The 19728-nt window shown below is 41.4% G+C and overlaps 1 protein-coding gene across 1 annotated transcript; it reads left to right on the top strand.

Annotated features, from left to right (window-relative positions):
* The first annotated feature begins 301 nt into the window (after positions 1–301).
* Positions 302–17953, top strand: RRAGD (Ras related GTP binding D). Its single transcript, XM_040550975.1, has 7 exons — positions 302–719; positions 5842–6137; positions 6559–6758; positions 7780–7894; positions 13280–13422; positions 15086–15234; positions 17047–17953. The coding sequence occupies exons 1-7, from the start codon at positions 302–304 to the stop codon at positions 17196–17198; spliced, it is 1473 nt and encodes a 490-aa protein (XP_040406909.1). The 3' UTR covers positions 17199–17953.
* Positions 17954–19728: the final 1775 nt, after the last annotated feature.

The following is a 19728-nucleotide window of genomic DNA, read 5'->3' as shown; positions in this document are numbered from 1 at the left end:
GGAAGGTGTGGGGAGCTGGGGGTCGGCCTCTTCTCACAGGTAACTAGTGATAGGACTAGAGGGAATGGCCTCAAGCTGTGATAGGGGAGGTTCAGGTTGGAAATGAGGAGACATTTCTTCTCAGAAGGAGCAGTCAGGCATTGGAACGGGTTGCCCAGGGAGGTGGTGGCGTCACCGTCCCTGGGGGTGTTCAAGGAAAGGCTGGACGTGGTGCTTAGGGACATGGTTCAGTGGGTGACATTGGTGGTAGGGGGGTGGTTGGACCAGATGAACTTGGAGGTCTCTTCCGACCCTAACGACTATGAGCCTAATCACCCATCGGCGCCCGGCCTCCCGCTCCGGCACGACTCGGCGGCGGGGCCGCGCGTGCGCGTTCGCGAGTGCCGCGTGCCCGCGCCGCCGCCGTGCCCGTCAGGTGACGCGGGTCAGGCCGCGCTCCGCCCAGCGGCGGGCGGGGGCCGGCAGGGGACGGGAGGGGAGCGGCGGCGGCGCCGCACCTGGGTCCCCCCGCCCCGAGGCCGCCCGCAGGCAGAGGGGGAGCGGCGGGAGCGCGGCCGGCATGAGCCAGGCGCCGAGGAAGCTGCCGGAGGAGGAGGAGGAGGAAGAGGAGGAGGGGGACGAGGAAGAAGAGGAGGAGGAGATCGCGGGCTTGGCCGGCTACGCCGACGGGGCCGGCTCCTTCTCGGACGGGGACGCGGAGAGCGGCGGCGATGAGGCGTGTGAGTGCCGCGGGGACCGGGCCGGGCCGGGCCGAGCCGAGCCGAGCCGGGCCGGGCCGCGGCCTGGCGGCGGGCCGGGCACCGGGCTATAAAAGGCAGCGGCCGGCCCCGCAGCTGCGGGTGTCACTCGGCGGGCACGGGGCCGCTGGCTGCCGGCTGAGCCCTGCCAGGCCCCTTCCCGGAGGAGCTCCCAGGGCAGGGCAGGGCAGCGCCGAGGGGAGGCCCCCCCCCCTGCCCTGAGGCCGCTGCCGAGCTAGCGGCGTTGTCTGCAGGGAGGTAATCCGTGCGCTGTGCCCGGGGGAGTTTGACTGGATATTTTTCTACGGGAAGTTCATGAAATCGCTAAAAAATTGCGTTGGTTCTCCTTAGTAACGCTATTAATATTATACTTAAGAGAAACAACCCTTTGCATCCTGACTAGCAGGAGAAGACGGTCCATGCAGGGACCTTTCTCGTACAGGATTAAGACAAGGCTTATTTTAACCCTTCAGGTCCCCTGGCCTTCTGTTTAGCTCCGAAGTCTGGAGAAAGAGGGGTAAAAGAGCAGCGTGGGATTTGGATCAGGGTTTTTTGTGCCTAACACCGGGCTGCAGGGCTTTCCTTTTCCCAGTTTCTATCCTACCCCTTCACAGGTCTGTACGGTGAACAGTCCCAAATTCAGTGTCACAGCCTAACAGTTTAGTGTTTCTCTTACTTTTCAGAGGAATAATGGAAAGGGCAATGCAAGGAGGACAGCTTCCATGCGTGGCTGTTGAAAGTGAAGGGAGAAGCCAGACCTGAAAGTAAAAATGTAATTTGTGCTTGTGGGCACGCTGGATATTTCAGAGCTTTGTGTTGGTCATCTCTCACCTTGTGCTGGTTTCTTGTCTCTGACCCGAGCTGAAATGACTGCTTCATCTTTTGACTTTACAAATGGGGTTGTATTCAAAGACCTTAAAGCGCTTGGTTCACATAAAGCCCAGTCATCTTTTTGATATGCTCCACTAAAACATATTTGCAAGCAAGGAAACCTTTGCGGAGTGTCTGAGGAAGTAGTTTTAACTCATATCCTTGCTGAGTGCCACACTTGTGGCAGGGTAGAGCCAGGTCTTGTGGTTCTGAGTTTTTCTTTGGCTGCAAGAATTTCCTTCCACCAGGCATTTCTGCAATGTCCATAAACCCACAGTAGCTGTACAGCTTGGTTGATTGCATACAAGCTTTTTCTGTTAACTCCTTAGGCTCAGACCATCTTTAGTGTTGAAGACGTTCAGTGTATGTGTTTTGTAAGGCTGCCGTCTCGACAGCATGCTGAAGTGCTGTAAGCATCATAGCTGCAGACGGTAGCACTGGAAATGCCATGAGGTGAACGGGCCTTGTAGGTACGTGAGTGGAAAGTATAGGACTGGTCATTCCCCTCTATACAGAAAGGGTGAAAACTTCAGAATAACATAATTGCATTAGTGGGGAAAAAAAAACAAACTACTACTATAAATCATTATTAACTCTATGAGTTGAAATTATACTAAGGGTTATTATCTTGTGATGATAAAATGAGAAAAAACTTTTCTTCTGGTTTGGCATAGCTTGAGCAGATGAGCTGAGAACTAGAGTCTTGATACTGGTGAGAACTAACAGTACACCTTCCACCACGGCATCCCCTTCACACACAGCTATGAAGCACTGGTAGTCACAGGCTTCTGAAAAGTGATTGAAATTGATACGAAATTTGGGACAGGTTTCCAAAAAATCAATGAACATCTTGAATAATGTGAAGGGGATGTTGGATTACTTGTACTCTGTGTGTCATGGTGAAACAGGTCGGGACTGCTACGTGCAGCTCTCAACTCTTCAGAGCTGGGCTCTTCTGCGTGTTGCAATGCACACAAATTACACTATGTAAGCAAGGACATCACTCAATTCCTGACCAAATTTCTGTAACTGCAGTTCTTTTGTGTTGGGAAAGTGCTTTGGGGTTTGTTAAAATTAATTTGTGAATACTTCAAAGGCTCCGGCCTCTAACCAGCATGACTTCTGTTCTTTATGGCGGCTTAGAAAAGTTGAAATGTGAAGGGCTGTTGGTAAGTGTTAGAAACTGCCGTTTTATGACATTTTATTCTGTGCAAAAGTGAATGAAGCAGGAAATGTTTCATCTAATGAGATGGAAAATTATCTTACCCATTATGGGATAGAGAATAGTTTAGTGTTTCTCTTACGCCCATTATAATCTCACTCAGTAACCTAGTCTGGGGAGTTGCAAGGCTACATCTACTGGCATTTCTATGGCAAATTAAAGAAGGAGTTGTCATGTACTCTGGAAAGGAATGTGGGCAGGCAGTGCATCATCCAATTCCTTTACATATAAGGTAATCTCTTAACTCTCTCTCCAAGGAAAGTGCTACAGCAGCACTGCTATCTAGTCAGGTTTGGATAAAATTAATTTGCATCTCCCTGTCTTCAGCTGGCAGAATTTCAAAGGCTAAGTAACAGTCTTACTAGCAGAAGAGATGGCAGTCATTCTGCTTGCTAGTAACTGTTTGCACTTGCAACTCTGCTTCTTTACAATGGTTTTAAGATAAAGCAGTTCCTTTCTAGTAAGGATTATGGTGCATAAAAATGTATCTGCCTGGAAAAATTTAATACAGCAACAATATAAAACCCTAAGTTATTTAAAATATTTTTTAGATACGCTTGAGTTTTTAGCTTATCCCGTAAAGGAAAGGGAATGATTTATAGCTAGCTTGTCTTCTACTTGTCTCGTGACCTGTCAGCACTTTGGAAACTGCTGACCACCTTCACCAGAATTTGAAGGAAAGAAGCCTCAAAGATAATTAAGTTCATGCAAGTTTGATGAAAACTGGCTCTCAGAAGAGTGGAGGGACCCCAATGAAAGCGTCCTCAGAGAGACAGGCAAGCACACGCACACGTTCGCTGCGGCAGCACTTGGCTGACCGGTGCACACGCGCGTTCTGTCTAGCCAGTCGGCACGTGTTTAGCTGCAGGTCGGCCACAGCATGCCGTATCTGTTACTTGGAGGATGTGTCATAAGACATACAGGGGAAGTTGGTGTTATTGTGGTGGCGAGAGGAAAGGGAAACAGAGTACAAATCCATGGCAAACTAGGCTTCGGAGGTTCTGGTGTGGACAGAGCAAATTGGAGTTTCTTCATTCTTTGAAACGTGCAATAAAGCATCGACCCAAAGGCTGTTTTTTTTTTTTTAATATGCCTTTATAACGAATTTCATTCAATCTAGTTCTTGTAAAGCTTTGAATAAATTATTTTCCTTTCTGACGGTCAAGGTGCAAATTGCAGGATGTATGGATATATGAACATTAATGAAATACTTGCTATAGTTTTGGCAGCTGTAGAGAATTTGTGGTGTGAAGAAGAGAGTGGGGTGAAAGAAACTGTTAAATCCTGTGCCTTTGGTTTGCTTCCTTGACAAGCCTGTGCCCCGCAGAACATAAAACACTGTCAGATCGTCCTATTTTTACCCCTGTTATTATCCCTCTGTAAGCGTGAGTTATTGTAGGCACGTGCTTCTTGCAGTCACAGAAAGATGATAGTGTTGAGATTGACAGGAAAAGTAGAGCAGTGTGTTGTCTGTGGTTTATTACTTCCTAAATATCGCTGCCTGTGGATCAGCAGAACCTGTCCATTGCTGCGTTAGGAGGACAAGCTTCGGGCGGCGATACCAACATCCTGCTGCTGTTTCGCTTGAAGGGTTTCGCCTGTGCGCTGCTCCAGCCTGGCAGTGCTTTATAGGTGGTAACTGACAAGAGCACAGTAAGTGATAAGACCTGGCAAGGCCTTTCAAATGTATTTAAAATGCACAGGGTTTTACAGATAATTAGCTCTGTCCTAATTGCCTGTGCTCTCTATCAGTCGCTGGGGTACCCTGGGCTCACGCTGAGTGGCGTGACCGCTCATGAGCCAGCAGGTGGTGCCAGGGGGGTGTTGTACACACACTGCGAGTCAGTTGTGAAGCCTCAGTTCCTGGATAACAAACGCTCAGGAGGCCCAAAGGGACACAAACAAGATTCCGGACATTCCTGGTGGGCACATCCTGTGCTTGTCTTTCTGAAAGCAGCGAGAGAGGCTTGAACAGCACGTGAGAACAGATTTGATAACTATGTGTGGGTGTAAACTGTTCTCCTGGGCAAAGGATTCTTTCAAGCTTTCCGCGTTTTTCAGTCCACAGGGCTACGTGACAAATTGGCAGCCTCACGTTGCTGGTTCTGTGCTGCTTCTTCTGGATTTTGGTACTCTTGGAGTAAAGATGATCACTGTAAAGTATGCAGGGCAAATGCAGGAAGGACACTTGGATGAACAAATGTGTGCCCCTTTTTCTGCAAGTCGAAATTCACCTTAGCAGAAGAAGAGAAAGAAATAACTCAGGGCACAGCGTAATTGTATGTTGAATAGGCTGTTATACGGTAGGTGGGAGAAGGCCTGCCTGACAGCTACTGTGTTCAGTCTGCCTCAGCACTAGGAAATGTTCGGTTTTAGTCACACCAGTTTCAAATTAGGGTGGGAAACACAGCTGAACCACTTTGTTCCCAAGCATTTGTTTTGCGCATAGGCAAGGGATACACTGCAAACTTACTTATCAGATAACAGCATTTTATAGATTGTAACACAAATTATTCAACAGTGGGTGAAATCTTTACCTTAGAAATGAGCTCGGTGCTGTTTTAAGTCCCAGCATAGAGGAAATGTATGCCTGCTGAGTCGTCGTCTTCCTATAGCTCTTGGGATGTGTGATTTCTTTTTTTAAGGGAAGGAAGCCTTCGCGTAGCTTTTTGAAGTCACACAAGCATAAGTAAAACTCCTTGCTTTCATGATCTAGCTATCAGTTGACAAGGATAGCTAGAAAGGGTATTCTTTTTCAGTAGAAACTGAGCTATCACACCTTCTGCAGTCTCTGTTACAGGTGAGTAGTAGGTTTTATGATGGTGTGTACTGAGGAGCAAAGAATCCAAGTTAAGATGTCTGTAAGGCCACTCCCGAAGTTTAAAAAATGGTAATAATTGCATAAATCCAAATAAAAACGTTACAAAAATAAATGTCAAATACATGTTGTCTGGCAGTCACCGATTATGTTGTTATAATATACTACTCTTCTTCTTGTATGATTTTATTCAGTTTTGGATTTCAACGATCCCTTCAGTACTGAAGTTAAGCCAAGAATCCTGCTCATGGGCTTGAGAAGAAGTGGGAAGTCTTCCATTCAGAAGGTTGTCTTTCACAAAATGTCACCGAATGAGACCCTCTTCCTGGAGAGCACAAACAAGATTTGCAGAGAGGATGTGTCCAACAGCTCCTTCGTCAACTTTCAGATATGGGATTTTCCTGGGCAAATTGACTTCTTTGACCCTACGTTTGACTATGAGATGATTTTCAGAGGCACTGGAGCACTGATATTTGTTATTGACTCTCAGGTAAAAAGAAAAAGGGGGGGGGTGCATTTAAACTACTTTTGTCTTTTTGTCCTTGAGCAACAGGCAGATAGATTGGAACATAGAGGTTTTTTCAAAGGAAATAAATAACTTACGGTTACAAACACACATTTAAAAAAAAAAAGTTGTTAAAACTTGAAAAGCTGCTAGGTTATTTTTAAGTCTGTCTCCTTTTGCAAGATGTTTGAAACAGTTAACTAGTTTGCTTTAGCATTTGAAGGTTCTTGTTCAGACTCCCAAATGCTGACAGCGTGAGATTGGTGCACTTGCTAGATATAGGCTGCCACCTATCATAAGAAATAAAATACTTGTTGCTGAGCTGTAGCATTATGTAAAAGTAATTATTGTAAAATTTAAATTATTTTAAAGAACTTTCCTACAGCGTTTATTTTCCCGTCGTTAGGATGATTACATGGAAGCATTAGCTCGGCTGCATCTTACTGTGACCAGAGCCTATAAAGTGAATCCAGACATCAACTTTGAAATCTTTATCCATAAAGTGGATGGTTTATCCGACGATCATAAGATTGAAACGCAAAGAGATATTCACCAGAGGGCAAACGATGACCTTGCAGATGCTGGATTGGAGAAAATTCACCTCAGGTGAGAAAAGCTGCTGTACAAAGAATCTTAAGTTGACTAAGAGCAGTTTATTTAACAAGTTATTATTTTGCATTCTCTTGAAGTAGTAGGCAACAAGGTTTTGACATATGAAGGAAAAAAATAGTCACAGATACCGTATTTGACGTGAGCCAAACAGTGTTTTATTTCTGAGTGCTGTCTTGGAGGGCAAGATAAGGAAGGGAAGTGCTTAAAAGCACAACAAATACGCCGAAGTCCTACCAGTATTTTTGCTGTAGCTGCTGTCTTGAAGTAAGAAGCATGGGCAGTGGAACCAGGCAGTAGTGTATATGCCGTCTACATCACTTTTGTCTCCTTCAAAACCCCTCCTCTGCCTCACAGTCCCCTCCCGACCACTAGTGCTCACTGCTTCGGCTTTCTCAGAGCCACTTGGGAAAACAGGTGTTCTCTCTTTGCCTTATGTCTGGTGATAAAGCAGATTATTGTAGCAAGTAATTAAAAACAAGGGACTAATGCAGACTGGGATACTAGGCAACATGAAGTTTTCATGTCATCCTTAGCCCTTAAAGCCAAGTAAAAATATACATGTAAGCAGAGAGACCTGTTTCGTTAACATGCCAACTCATGCGCTCATAAAAAATTGACTGTGTTGTTGCATTGTTAAATTGGTCCACAGCTTTCAAAAAGTGAGTCACAACAGACTTGTTCAGTAATGCTCCTCTCCTGCAATTTGAAAAATATTTTCCTAAGGTTACCAAGGTGGGAGTTGCATCATGAAGTTCTACATCAAGTGCTAATTTGCAGTGTCTATTTTTTTTTTGTGTAGAGATATGTAGACCCATGCCAAGCATAATCCTGAGAATTTGGTTTCTGTATGAAGTCCTGTGCTTCAATCATAACATGTGACTTTTGATCACAAGGGGTAATTGTGTAATTGTAGGCACTTGCTGTTTGACAATATTTCATTTCACTCGTAGTATGAAAGGTACATCATGTTCACAGTATGTGGCTAAAAGGAAAATGTGGTGACGTTTTTTTCCAGCTTTTATCTGACAAGCATATATGATCATTCTATATTTGAAGCATTTAGCAAAGTGGTACAGAAACTGATTCCACAGCTCCCAACACTGGAAAATCTGCTTAACATCTTTATTTCAGTAAGTACTTGTTACATACTTTGTCTGTAGACCTAGCTATGTCCAACATTGCATGTTCAGCTGTTCTGTTCACTGCCTTCTGAGAGATTGTGAACAATGTGAGCTTTCAGAGAAATTATCAGAGCTCAGTTGAAAGGCACCCACCTGCAGCTAGGCCTCACCTCCCTGTTTGTCTGACGGTGTTGCTGAGCTGCTGAGACTCAGTATTTCCTGAGTGAAAATGACAGTGGGTTAGCAGCCGCCACTTTTCTGCTCGTATATCCATGTGAATGTTGCAAAGGTCTGTGCTGCATGCATTGTTTAAGTAACACTTGAAATTTGTGCAGATAAACTCTTAAATGAGCATCATCTAGTCGGACCTCTTACGTCGAGCCGTCTATAGTACTTCCTAGAATTAATTCTACTTTGCATCGAAGTTTACCTCTCTTAAGAAAATCTTTTCATCGTAACATTTTTAGAGGTAGAGGCCATCACAGCTTTCACAGTTACTCCCGAGGTCAGTTAGGGAGCTTTGTGTAATGGCTTGTTATCACTGTGGAGGTAATTGCTTGTTCCACTGTTCCTGGCTGTGTGCTTCCTTTACCTCTTCGTGCTGGTTGTGACACATGCCTGTTCCCTTGGGGAGTCACTATGCCACGTGCTCGCGCAGCAGAAGACTGTCCAGTTCGTCTGATGGCTTAATTTAGTCAAAAGCAGTTAATGGAGGAGTCCAACATGCTCTTGTTTTGGCAGAAGATAAGAGATGGGGACACGTGGCCATGAGCAAAGGCAAACACAGTCAGTGGTTTATGAAAAGGGGGAACTTCTCCTTCTGGTGGTCATTGATTCAGCTCCAAAAAAACTGCACCCTTTCTTCTCACAGCATTATAATTTTGCATCTTGTATCTGGCGTTAATTTGTCAAACTTCAATTTCCAAGCAAGGCGTTTTGTTTTCCCTTTTTGTGATTCTGAAGTAATGAAACTTACTTAATATCGTTCAACAGCCTGCAAGATAAAATTAGACTTCACAGTTTCTCAGTGTGGGGTGTGAGAATTGAGGGAGAGGGAGGTTGGATGTGTTGCTGAAATGGGGGAGCTAGGAATGTCTTTCCAAAGCTTATTCTCTTACTATTAGGCAATCAATGATGGCATTTCATAATGAAGGTTTTATTCCAAAGATGTTTCCACCAAAATGGCTGGACTGTATACCATTTATCGTCCAGCCCTGAACTCCACTTAGGATAGAAAACTAGTGAAAGGATGATGCTTATAGCTCTGGAGCAATTCGATATTATTACGAATATGCTGCACAGTATTAATGAGGAGGCTGGCTGAATGATAATCGTCCTGGTGCCAGAGCCACCCCAGTCACTCGTACTGTGAGTCTGTCTCTTTATGGGGTCTCCTCACTGTTTGGAGCTGGTGAAGAGCTTGTACCAAACCACAACGTGAATTGGGCACGAGCAGTTTTCTGGATGATGGTAGTTGCTTGTGGGTCTGGGACACCCATGAGGAAGGTCCCATAACACGCAGAATATCAGATGTAATTGGTAAGGAGGAACCGCTCTTTCAAATGAATGGGAAGTTCAGAGAAGTGCTCCTGAGAGACAGGTTTCCTTACGCAGTAAGGACAGGAGTCTCAGACTGTTTTTGTATGCTCCAAATAGAGCATAATCCAGTTTGTTAGTGGTGTAGAGCAAGACATAGCTGCATCACTGTGTCCTCAGTGTGCTTGCTTTCTGTTTTTAAGAGCATCTTGTATCTGTAGACAGGAGACTTGGAATGACTCTATTGCAGCCACAGGAAGACTAAACATCATTCTCCAGCGTAGAATTAGCAGGCGCCTCTTTACTTTAGCAACTTAATGACAACAAGTCAGGTTAGGAATCTTGACACAGATTTTGGTCTTGCCTTGCCTTAGGAAGCCAGTGTGTTGGGTATCAAAGTGTGGGTGCGTTGGTGTTCCTGTGTGAGTTGTAGCAATATTCATGAGGATGTGCTTTCGTTTATGCCATGAACACTTCCAACACAAAAGATGGTGATTACAGAAATAGATCTACGATCACCCCTGAGTTCACCTCAGGTTTTTACACAACTTTTATAGTGGCACAGTGGGTTAGCTTGTACAGCTTATGTATTTGAGCATCCGTCAGCATGTTAATGCTGCTTCTACATTTTTCGTCTTAACTGTCTGTAAAGCGTGAAGTAATAGTTGGTTTGGCATTCAGAACCCATGTAAATCTTGGCTGACTAACACTCTACCAGCTTCTTATAGAGGGATGTCTGCTTTTTTTATATTTTTTTTATTACTACAGGCCTAGCAAGCAGTCAAGTTGTGTGACATGGGAATGCAGATTTTTCTTTTTAAGTGCTGTTAAAAACAGTAAACTATCACAGTGAATATAAAATTAAGTATACTTTACAATTTAAGTATACTTTAACAATTCAAATTTTATAATCTGTAAATTAAGCTATAGTACACTAAACTTTCTGTTTCCCACAAAACCTGTTTAACTGTCCAAAATTCATTTCTACCTATAAATGACTAGTGATATCCTCAAGTTCATTTCAAAACAACATTTTAGGGCCAAAGAAGGAAAAGGATAGGCTTGTTTACCCAACCTAACAGTTGCTTTCATACTGTTGTTTTCCCTAACTGATTGTTAATGATAAAACGTCTCTTTAAATACTGTTTTCTTAATTCAGTGTTTCCTGACTTCTTATGACTTCGTAATCACTGTTTGTTCTGGTATTTTTTTTCTTGAGAAATTTCCTCACAAATGTTCTGGCAAATTCTTTGCTTTTGTAGTTAAAGGCAAAATATAAACCCTGACAAATGAAATCAGCGAGGTCATGTGGGTACAGTTTAGTGGTCACTAATACTGCCAGCCCATCCTACCCTTTCACAGAGGTTTGTCACCATACAGAGTTTGACAGAAGCAAATGCGTGCCAATTTCACAGCAAATCCCACCATAATGTATTAGTTTCAACTGAAGACAATGGTAGTTTAAGTTAGGATGCCAAGCTGTGCCCTACTGGCACGTGTAACTGCTGGCATGGCAGACTTCTCAAGATGGAAACCTTTTAAACTGTCACTGCAAGTACACACAAGCTGCAGCTGCTAGAGCTCTGAGATGGGTGTGCCCCTTCTCATTGTTAAATGCTACAACATCGTCACTGACATCTAAATATTCCAAGGTACATCTTACCTGTACAGCTGAATTTATCACTGTGTTTCTCTTCACATAATACATCTTATATTTGACTCCTCATGAATGACAATACAGGGCTCAAGTTCCAACCTTTTTTGTCTAAAATTTTAAATATTTATTTTTTAAATATGTTCTTTTTAAATGTGTATTCTGGCAATGAATTACAGCTGTATATTCATATGATATTTACAGGTAAATCTGGTGATTAATCGTATTTGACAGCATCTATAGAAATATGTGAAGTGCTATCAGATTTTTGTATATTGTTTAAAAACTAAAATTGCACAGCTATTGCATGTGGCTGGAATAACCAAAATAAATATACATATATTTTCGTTCTTTGTGCTCAAAGAACATAGGCTCATAGAGCCATGTAAGCTGAGAGGGATCTTTAGAGGTCAGCTCCTGCTGAGAGCCAGTCTACTTAGAGCAGGTTGAATATGGCTAGGTCCTGTTCAGCTCTTTTTTTTTCCATCCTTACGTCCAAGGATGGAACCTCCACAACCTCTCAGGCTGTCACACTTCCAGTGCTTGATGCTTACTCATGCCAAAAAACTTTTTTTTCTTGTATCAAGTCAGAATTCAGCTCTTTTGCCTCTTGTCCTTTGACACCATAGCTTGGAGAAGAGATTGGCTGTCTTCCACACACCCTCCCGTTAGGTATTTGTAGATAGCAATGAGCCTTCTCTTCCTCAGGGTGAATAAACCCAGTTCTCTGGGAGTCTCCTTGTACATTGTGTGCTTCAGCTCCTGGACATAAGGTATCCAGAGGGTATGCTTTGTCTTGATTTTTTTTTTTATTAATCAGTTACAGAAATGGGCTATACATGAAGTCCTTTTCCATAACGAAATGCAAGAATTTAATCTCTGGTACCATTACTGATTTATTGATGGGTGTTTCCAACCTTAGTTGTGTGTCCAGCAGTGGAAGAATTAAACTCCTTTAAAATGAAAATATCCAAAGTATTGCTGACCAATGTACAATAGCGTACCAAGGGTTGGAGTCTTTCTGCTTATTTCAGGGGAATTGGAAAGTGCTAGGGTTACTTTTTAGTCTCTTAATGAAGTGTTAAATGGTTCACTTAGAAAAGAAAGAATAGGGAAAAGAAAATTTCTATAACTACAAAGGAAACTGTAACTACTAGCTTTTCAGAGTGTTTTTGACGGTCGCAAAACTGCTGTGGCAACAGTCCCAAACCATACTAAAAGGGAAGCCCATATATAGGAAAAAATATCGTTCAATGGGAGAAAGTTGATTCTTTTCCTGTGTATTTGGATTGTGAAGCATGTTTGTCAGCTTGAGCTTCAGCAATACTGGGAAGTTGTCCTTTGTGTTCATCCTGGGACAACTGCCCAGGTGCAAACCCTTGATACCAGCAGGCAAAGCTGCGGTTTTCAGTTAAACAGTACCCGTTTTCCTTTTTTTTTTTTTTCTCCCCTCCAGGAAACAGGTTTATGATAGTTTACCCTATCTACACAAAGAGCTAACTGAGCTAGCATTCCTGCCTAGCCTCTGAGAGCTGCAAATATGATACAACTTCAGCATGGAGAGAGTCTTGATCAACTCGGCAGGATGACAGGAGATGTCATAGTACTAGCAAGCCTTGGCGCTATAAACATAACTTTAACCACCAGTTCTATATGAAAAATGAAAGAGCGCTATCAAAATACTGGTCTTCCTCCTATGATCCTAGAAGATGTTTTAAGGAAAATGGCAGTAGCACAGCTACAGGCCCTGATGAGACAGTTTCTCATTTTCTTTGCGAAATTAGTTCCTGATTCCTACTGCCTTCTTTGTCCTCAACTTTCTCTTTTAATCGTTTCCATCAGCTTACGCATTCAGTTTTCTTTTTATGTCCACTGTCACAATCAGAAACAAGAAGCCAAAATCTTGATCTTGGAATTTTCTCGCATTTTCCGCTGAAAATAAATGTAATTTATCCAGATGCTTTCCAGAGAGGAAGCTGGGGAGTCTGACTTGGCTCAGAGGCAGAAACATTGAAAGATCTTTCGCCATCACAACTTGCTACAAATACTTCAGTGCTCTAAAGCTCCTTGAAAATGAGCTTGATTGCAAATTAACTCCCACTTACTCAGCCTAACTTCTTGTACAGTAGGCAAGTAGGGGAACAAAAAAAGCTTTGTAGTAGTTTGTAGACATGGTTTCCATTTTCTTTTTCTTTTTTTAATAGAATTCTGGGATTGAAAAAGCATTTCTATTTGATGTAGTCAGTAAGATCTACATTGCAACGGATAGTACTCCAGTGGATATGCAAACCTACGAGCTCTGCTGTGATATGATAGATGTTGTGATTGACATTTCTTGTATATATGGGTAAGTAAATTGTTAATGTCTTTCATAGAGCTGTGTACCTAAAATCTGAATGATCTCAAAAGTAGAATGATGTGGGTATAAACAATAACGAGAAGGAGTAATTTATCAGGGCAGGGGAGAAGGAGGAAACGGCAGGCCTCTGAGGTGCAGATCAACTGCCAGCAACAAACTGTTCCCTGCCCAGCCTCTCGTGTGAGGACCTTCTTCTTTCTATGTATTTTGTTTGTAGGAAGGAGTGGCAAGTAGTTTTGTTTACTTTAATAGCTAGTGGCCTCTACTGGCTGCAGAGAGCTGCTTCACCCTTCCTTCAGTTCTCTGTTTGCCCTATCTTCCCTGCATTACATTTGTATTTTTCAGCATCCCCTCTTTATCTTTAGCAACTGGAGAACTCCTGGAGTAGCTTGTTCCTCTCCTTGAAAGTTATATTGGTGTTTATGGCTTGCTCCAGTGCAATGCCAGCTATTCCTGAGACAGGCAGGGGCACACTAAGAATTAGTGCGTTACGAGGAGGCTAAACCACAGTATACTTATAAGAGTGTGATAGTCCTTGGTAGCCTGGAGTTCCTACCTTTTTTTTTCTTCTTGCAGTCTTACAGAAAGTACAAGGGAGAATGCTGGTGGAGGTGCACAATAAACATTAGAACTTCAAAAGAACAGCAAATTGTTGAATACCTCTGTAAAATCTTTTAAGTTGTGTATTCTACTGTATCTTTCAAGTATTGGATTTGGTCACTTCAGTAGCTGTACAAGAACTTGTGCTTTCGAGAGCTGTGCAGTAAAGGATTCTGATTCTGTAGCTTTTTTATTTTTGTACAGATAAAGATACTGCTGTGTAGTTCAAACAACTGCATTTAATTATTATCTGCACAACATCACCTGGGGGGCATTCTAATCCCAAAATGTCTCGCTGCCACTGACTCTGTGTGATCATGTAGCATTTGCCACCAGAAATCTGTTTGTCGTGTGTTTTAGGCATAGACTGAAGATAGGACATTAGAATTAATTTCTTGTCTTTCATTCCTGGAGCACCTGTGGATTTTGCTATTTTAATATATTATTAATGCTAGTTATTCTGGGAGACTGATGATAACTTCCCATTTAAGAAGATGTGTGCATTCAGGAATGAAGGTAAAATTAAAAGGTCCAAAGCTAATACAGAGATCATCATGAGGCATCATCATCTGTGAAAGAGAAATCTCTTCATGATATGATGCTGCAAAAGCCAACGTGTCTCATGATGGCTTAAATTATCAGTCAGCTGCCACTGTTTAAGTAAGGTTGTTGCATTTGGAATTATCAGCACAGATTTAGTGGTTCATGTGTTTTAGATGAAGCTATAATGCAGTGCATTGATTAAAAGAAAACAGCCTTGTAGTAAATGGTTTGCAAAAAATAGTGCTTCAGTTCGGATACTTGGCTATCAATCTGATTTCTAGCCCCAGATCTAAGATCTGGTGTGTATTTGGATAAATTACTTAATCTGTGTCTACGTCATTTACATAGTGTTTACATAGTGTGTGGCTTAAAAAAGAGTTTCCCTGAAAGATTAAAATGAAAATGTTTTAAAGTTTGAGATTACTGGGTGAAAGAATCAATATGGAAATACTTCTGTTAATACACCTGGTGTCGTATCTTGTTTGTTTGTTTGAATATTGCTCTTTAGGCTTAAAGATGATGGCACTGGAACTCCTTATGACAAAGAATCAATGGCAATCATAAAACTGAACAATACAACTGTCCTTTATTTAAAAGAGGTGACAAAATTCCTTGCTCTTGTTTGCTTTGTCAGAGAAGAAAGCTTCGAGAGAAAAGGTATTCTTCCCTTTTCTGATATTGCATTGCATTTACCTTATATTAATGAATTAATAAATAACTGTGTGATTGTCATTAGCTGATAAAGTCTCCAGCTGTATGGCAAATATTGAAGGTAAGTACAACTTGATAGAGCTTACATAATGTGTTTAAAAGCATGAGGTATTTGTGCTGGCATTAAGATAAGATGAAATCATAAATGTATTTGACAGCTTTCTAGTATGAAAGCATACAGTTTACATCCAGTGCAATAAAGCTTCCATCTGCAACAGTAGAATGTGTCAATTTATCTTGGCCAACGTTGCTTTGTACCTATCGGTACCAGCATATGCATTTGGAACAGCTTGAGTGCCATAACCACGGGGACTTTACTGAAGTTGGCTGATAGAAATATGTTCTTGCTTTTCCTTGAAAGGAGGCTTTCAAAAAGCAGCATATTTGGGAAGCATGTTTCATATTTTTCTATTTCATATTTTGCAGTTAAGTGTGTAACGTTTCTTGGTTATATTGATCTGACCCTGGTCAAGGTCAATATTGAACGCTTAGTTCATTATCACTCTGCTGACTGTTGTGGTGTTCACAGAGTTACTGGCCTTTGTCAAATGTCCTCAGACTGAAACTGAACAGCGGAAGAATGACCCATCATTTTGGCTTGTGACCCCCCTCTCCTTGTGAGATTAATTCACCAGTTGGTGTGTTTGTGAATGCAGTACTCTTCTCATCTCTGCACTAAGAAATGTTGCTTTAGCATACCCACTAACAAGGCTGTTTCAGAAAAGACAGCTTGATGAGCGAACACTCGTTAGGCTTTGTCCACAGTTGTCAGATTGTTTTATCTACGTAGTTTGGGACACTTCATGCAGTAGTCAGTACTCCTTAACAGTATAGTCGTAGTATTATAATGCAGACTAACTTTGGTGTCTGGAAACTTCCACATAATATTTTGTCTGAACTTAAGGGACAGGGAAAAGAACTCCTGGAAAAATCAGTGTAACATGGTGGATTTAAACCATTTCAAATATGTATCATCTGTTAAGGAAATTAAGGTGGAAAACACTACAGTATTTGAGTTAAGAAAGCTTAATTAAGAAGGCAATTACCTTGTACGAGGTCATAAGCTCAGTACCGAAGTTCTAAAACTGTATTACTGTATTAGACGTTTTGTAGCACCCAGTAAGTCTTGTGAGTGACTACCGATATGGCTTTATAGCTTTTCTGTGGGATCACGTTCAACCCACTCACACGGTAATATTAACGGCCTATTATGGCTGTATGTATATAATCTAACAACGTGGCTATTGTGTTATTTTTCAATTACAGTGTAAAATGAAGTATAACTGGCTTCTATTTGGGGATGCAGCTATTGACTATTTCAAAGTCTAAGCATTATCAAAAGAAAATCCCTTGACTACTAGGTGCTACTTGTTTTTATCACGGTTCCTATGTAACGCAAAGTTACAAAATGACACCATCATTTGGGAAATAATTTTTATTGTAGTATGCTGAACACTTCTCCAAAGCTCTTAAGTTAAAGCTTTGTTATCTGCCAAGGTACTTCTTCTGAGTCTGCTCTTAAGACTAATAAGTGTATTTAATACAGGATACAGTATGGAACTGTAATGCTCACTGAATTGCTTGTATTTATCAAATGTACTTTTGCTTAGCATAGAAAACATTGCCTAGAAAATCCAGATTATGACTTCCAGAAAAAGGAGTGCGGTATTTCAGTAAATGTAGAATATAAACAAATCTGTCATTGCTTAATTTGTGTAAGTGTCTTTATTAATATGGAAAACATTTTTGTCTCTGTAGGATTAATAGACTACAATTTCCATTGTTTTCGGAAAGCCATACAAGAAGTATTTGAAGTAAGAATGAAAGTAGTAAGATCTCGAAAACATCAAAGCCACATTCAGAAAAACAAGAGACCCACTCCCAATGGGACACCAAGAATGCCACTGTAACTGAGGCTTTGTAGCACTGTGGCGAGCAAAATTTTCATGAAGTTGATGTGACTTCTGCATCTCATTGCACTGAGTGAAGAGGAAAACCAGTGGGACTGATGTATTATATGAATTTTCCCTGAATGTTCAGAAAGCACTGTTTAAATATTTTTATCCAATCAGTTTTTTTAATATAGTGAGCACTTTGAGCAAAATGTTGTATATATAAGCATTGAGGTGAACACTTGTAAGAATTTTCTTAATATATGCTGTAAACCTTTTTCATGCCATATTAAGAAAAAACAGCTGTGACAGAAATACTGGGTACATAATTTGCACTTTTTCATGTTTTCCTTGTGGAGTTGGACTTTGATAAACTTAGTTTTTATGGTGATTTTGATGCATGGCGTCAGGTAAAATGTATGCTGTAGTTTATTTACCTGCTACAATCGAATTGGTTAGTAAACAATTAAGAAAACTTGGTACAATGCCTTTTAAAATTTGTGACAGCTAATACCTAACATTCATACAGATCTAATTTCATATATTTTTTGATTTATAATCTGAAGAATAATTTTGAAGTATTACAGCAATAAGTACCTTACCAGGGATCATAACTGGTAGGTAAACATTAGCTTTTATAAAACAGGTTTTTGGCCAAATTTCATCTATAGAGTTCTCCATAACACTGGTAATGCCCTCTGGGTCTATTTATATTATTTACCTCAGCATATACCAGTTAAATACCTTTCTATAAAGACAATTGTTTTATAAAATGGCTCTATGTTGCACTGGTATTTTTATAAGGCTTTGGAGGAGGGTGGTGTGTTTGAAAGGTTGAATTTACATTACTAACTTGTTTTGAGAGCCTGCACATCTGCAGTTGGTGCAGTGAAGAATCTGTGTTTATTTCCTTTCCACCCTGCCATTCAGTTCCTAGTTGGAAGAACAGCTCTTTTTTTCCCCAGTCCCACTGCAAACCAATTGCACGTGTGTTCCGGAGGTGTTGCTCTTGGGAGCGGGAAGAGCCTGACTTGCATGGAAGGCAGCTTGCAGTACACCAGAAACGGGTAAGGGGAGCTATGCTTTACTCAGTCATACAATAATTTGCCCCTAGCTGACATAGCTCGGGAGATGGGATTTGAAAGTTTTGACTTAGCTAAGGCAAGGCATAGTGCCGCATGTCTAGGGAGTTAAGAGCTCCCAGTGTTTGCTGGCTTTTGTTGAGAAAGGAGGGGTTTAACCTGTGGTAAGCAAGTCTAAATTTAGTGGTGGTTTGAATGCAAATGCAAAGTTTCTGTATGCTATATATGACATATGGACAGACCTTGAGGCTCTGATGCTGCACTGAATATAGGAACTAGGAGAGCTGTTTGGCACTGAATGCAGTGGCTCTCTTCACAAACATCTGCCAAAAGAAAAAAACCACAGTAGTTTCCAAGCCCTTTACTGCTGCCTGATGCACGTGACTTACTTATCTTTTTGGAACAAGTTGGCCATTTTGGCATGAGTCTATTGAGTATACGTGGAGTTCTTAGAAATAGGTGTTAGTCAATAGAGGGATCTAGGCTCCATAAAGTATCACTCGATCGGGAATGCAGTTCTGAGTGCTGAAGAAGGTGAGAAGCGTTGAGAGTAGTATTGGTCCTGGTGGCAGCGTGAAGAATAATGACCGTAGCTGTAATGAAAGTAGAACACTTCAAAAATACCGAGTTCAGTTTTGGTCCTGTCACCACCTGTTGTCATAGGTGAGTGTGGCTTCTCTGACCGTGCCCCTCAGTTAAAGTAAAGCTCTTTTCAGAGGTCACCCCAGAAATGGTGGGTAAGAGCTGCCTTTTCACAACTCTCCAGTCCACAGGACTTCTACTGAAGGACAGAATTTTCCACCACACGTTTGTCTTCCATTTTGTTGAGACCTACCATTGTGACCCAATCTGTTTTTCTCCCTTCCCTCCATTCAGGTTTATGTGAGATGAAGAACACCTACCAGCGTGCATCATTTGTTGGACGAGACATTAAAAAAGTGTCTTATACTGGCTGTGGTATGAATGCTATCTAAAGAATGTAGTTTTCTTATGTTTGCCCTGAGATCTATATAGTCATGCATACCCTTATATTTAGAGAGACTATCAACGTAATTAAGGCTTTCATTTACCATTAAGTTCCCTGAAGAATTTGACTACGCTGTACAACTTAGTGAAGGTGACTTTAGCTAATACAAATCTTCTAATTGGATATTATCAGAGTAAGAATAATTTTCTTCAGATTTATGTTTCAAACACGTTCAATTATGAAGTTGAAAGAACGTGAAAATGCATTAATTTTACTCTAATTTTGGTGTTTTTCAGTTTAGGCAATGACTTGTGTGTTTCACTTTTGAGTAATTCTCTGTTTAGTGACTCAGATTTTCATGTACTAGTTGAAGTGATTGAGCACTGAGGCATGCAAGGGTTTGTTTTGTTTGTCTTTAAAGAACTTTTTTTCATTCTCTTCCTCTTTCTTTCTAAATTTTATTGAGGTTTTAGTTTTCCTTTTAAAGGGATGAAATACC

The sequence above is a fragment of the Cygnus olor genome, chromosome 3 (assembly GCF_009769625.2).
Source record: "Cygnus olor isolate bCygOlo1 chromosome 3, bCygOlo1.pri.v2, whole genome shotgun sequence".
Classification (NCBI taxonomy): Eukaryota; Metazoa; Chordata; class Aves; order Anseriformes; family Anatidae; genus Cygnus; species Cygnus olor.
Note: the sequence above shows the minus strand (reverse complement) of the source record. Positions and strands in the feature narration are given on the sequence as shown.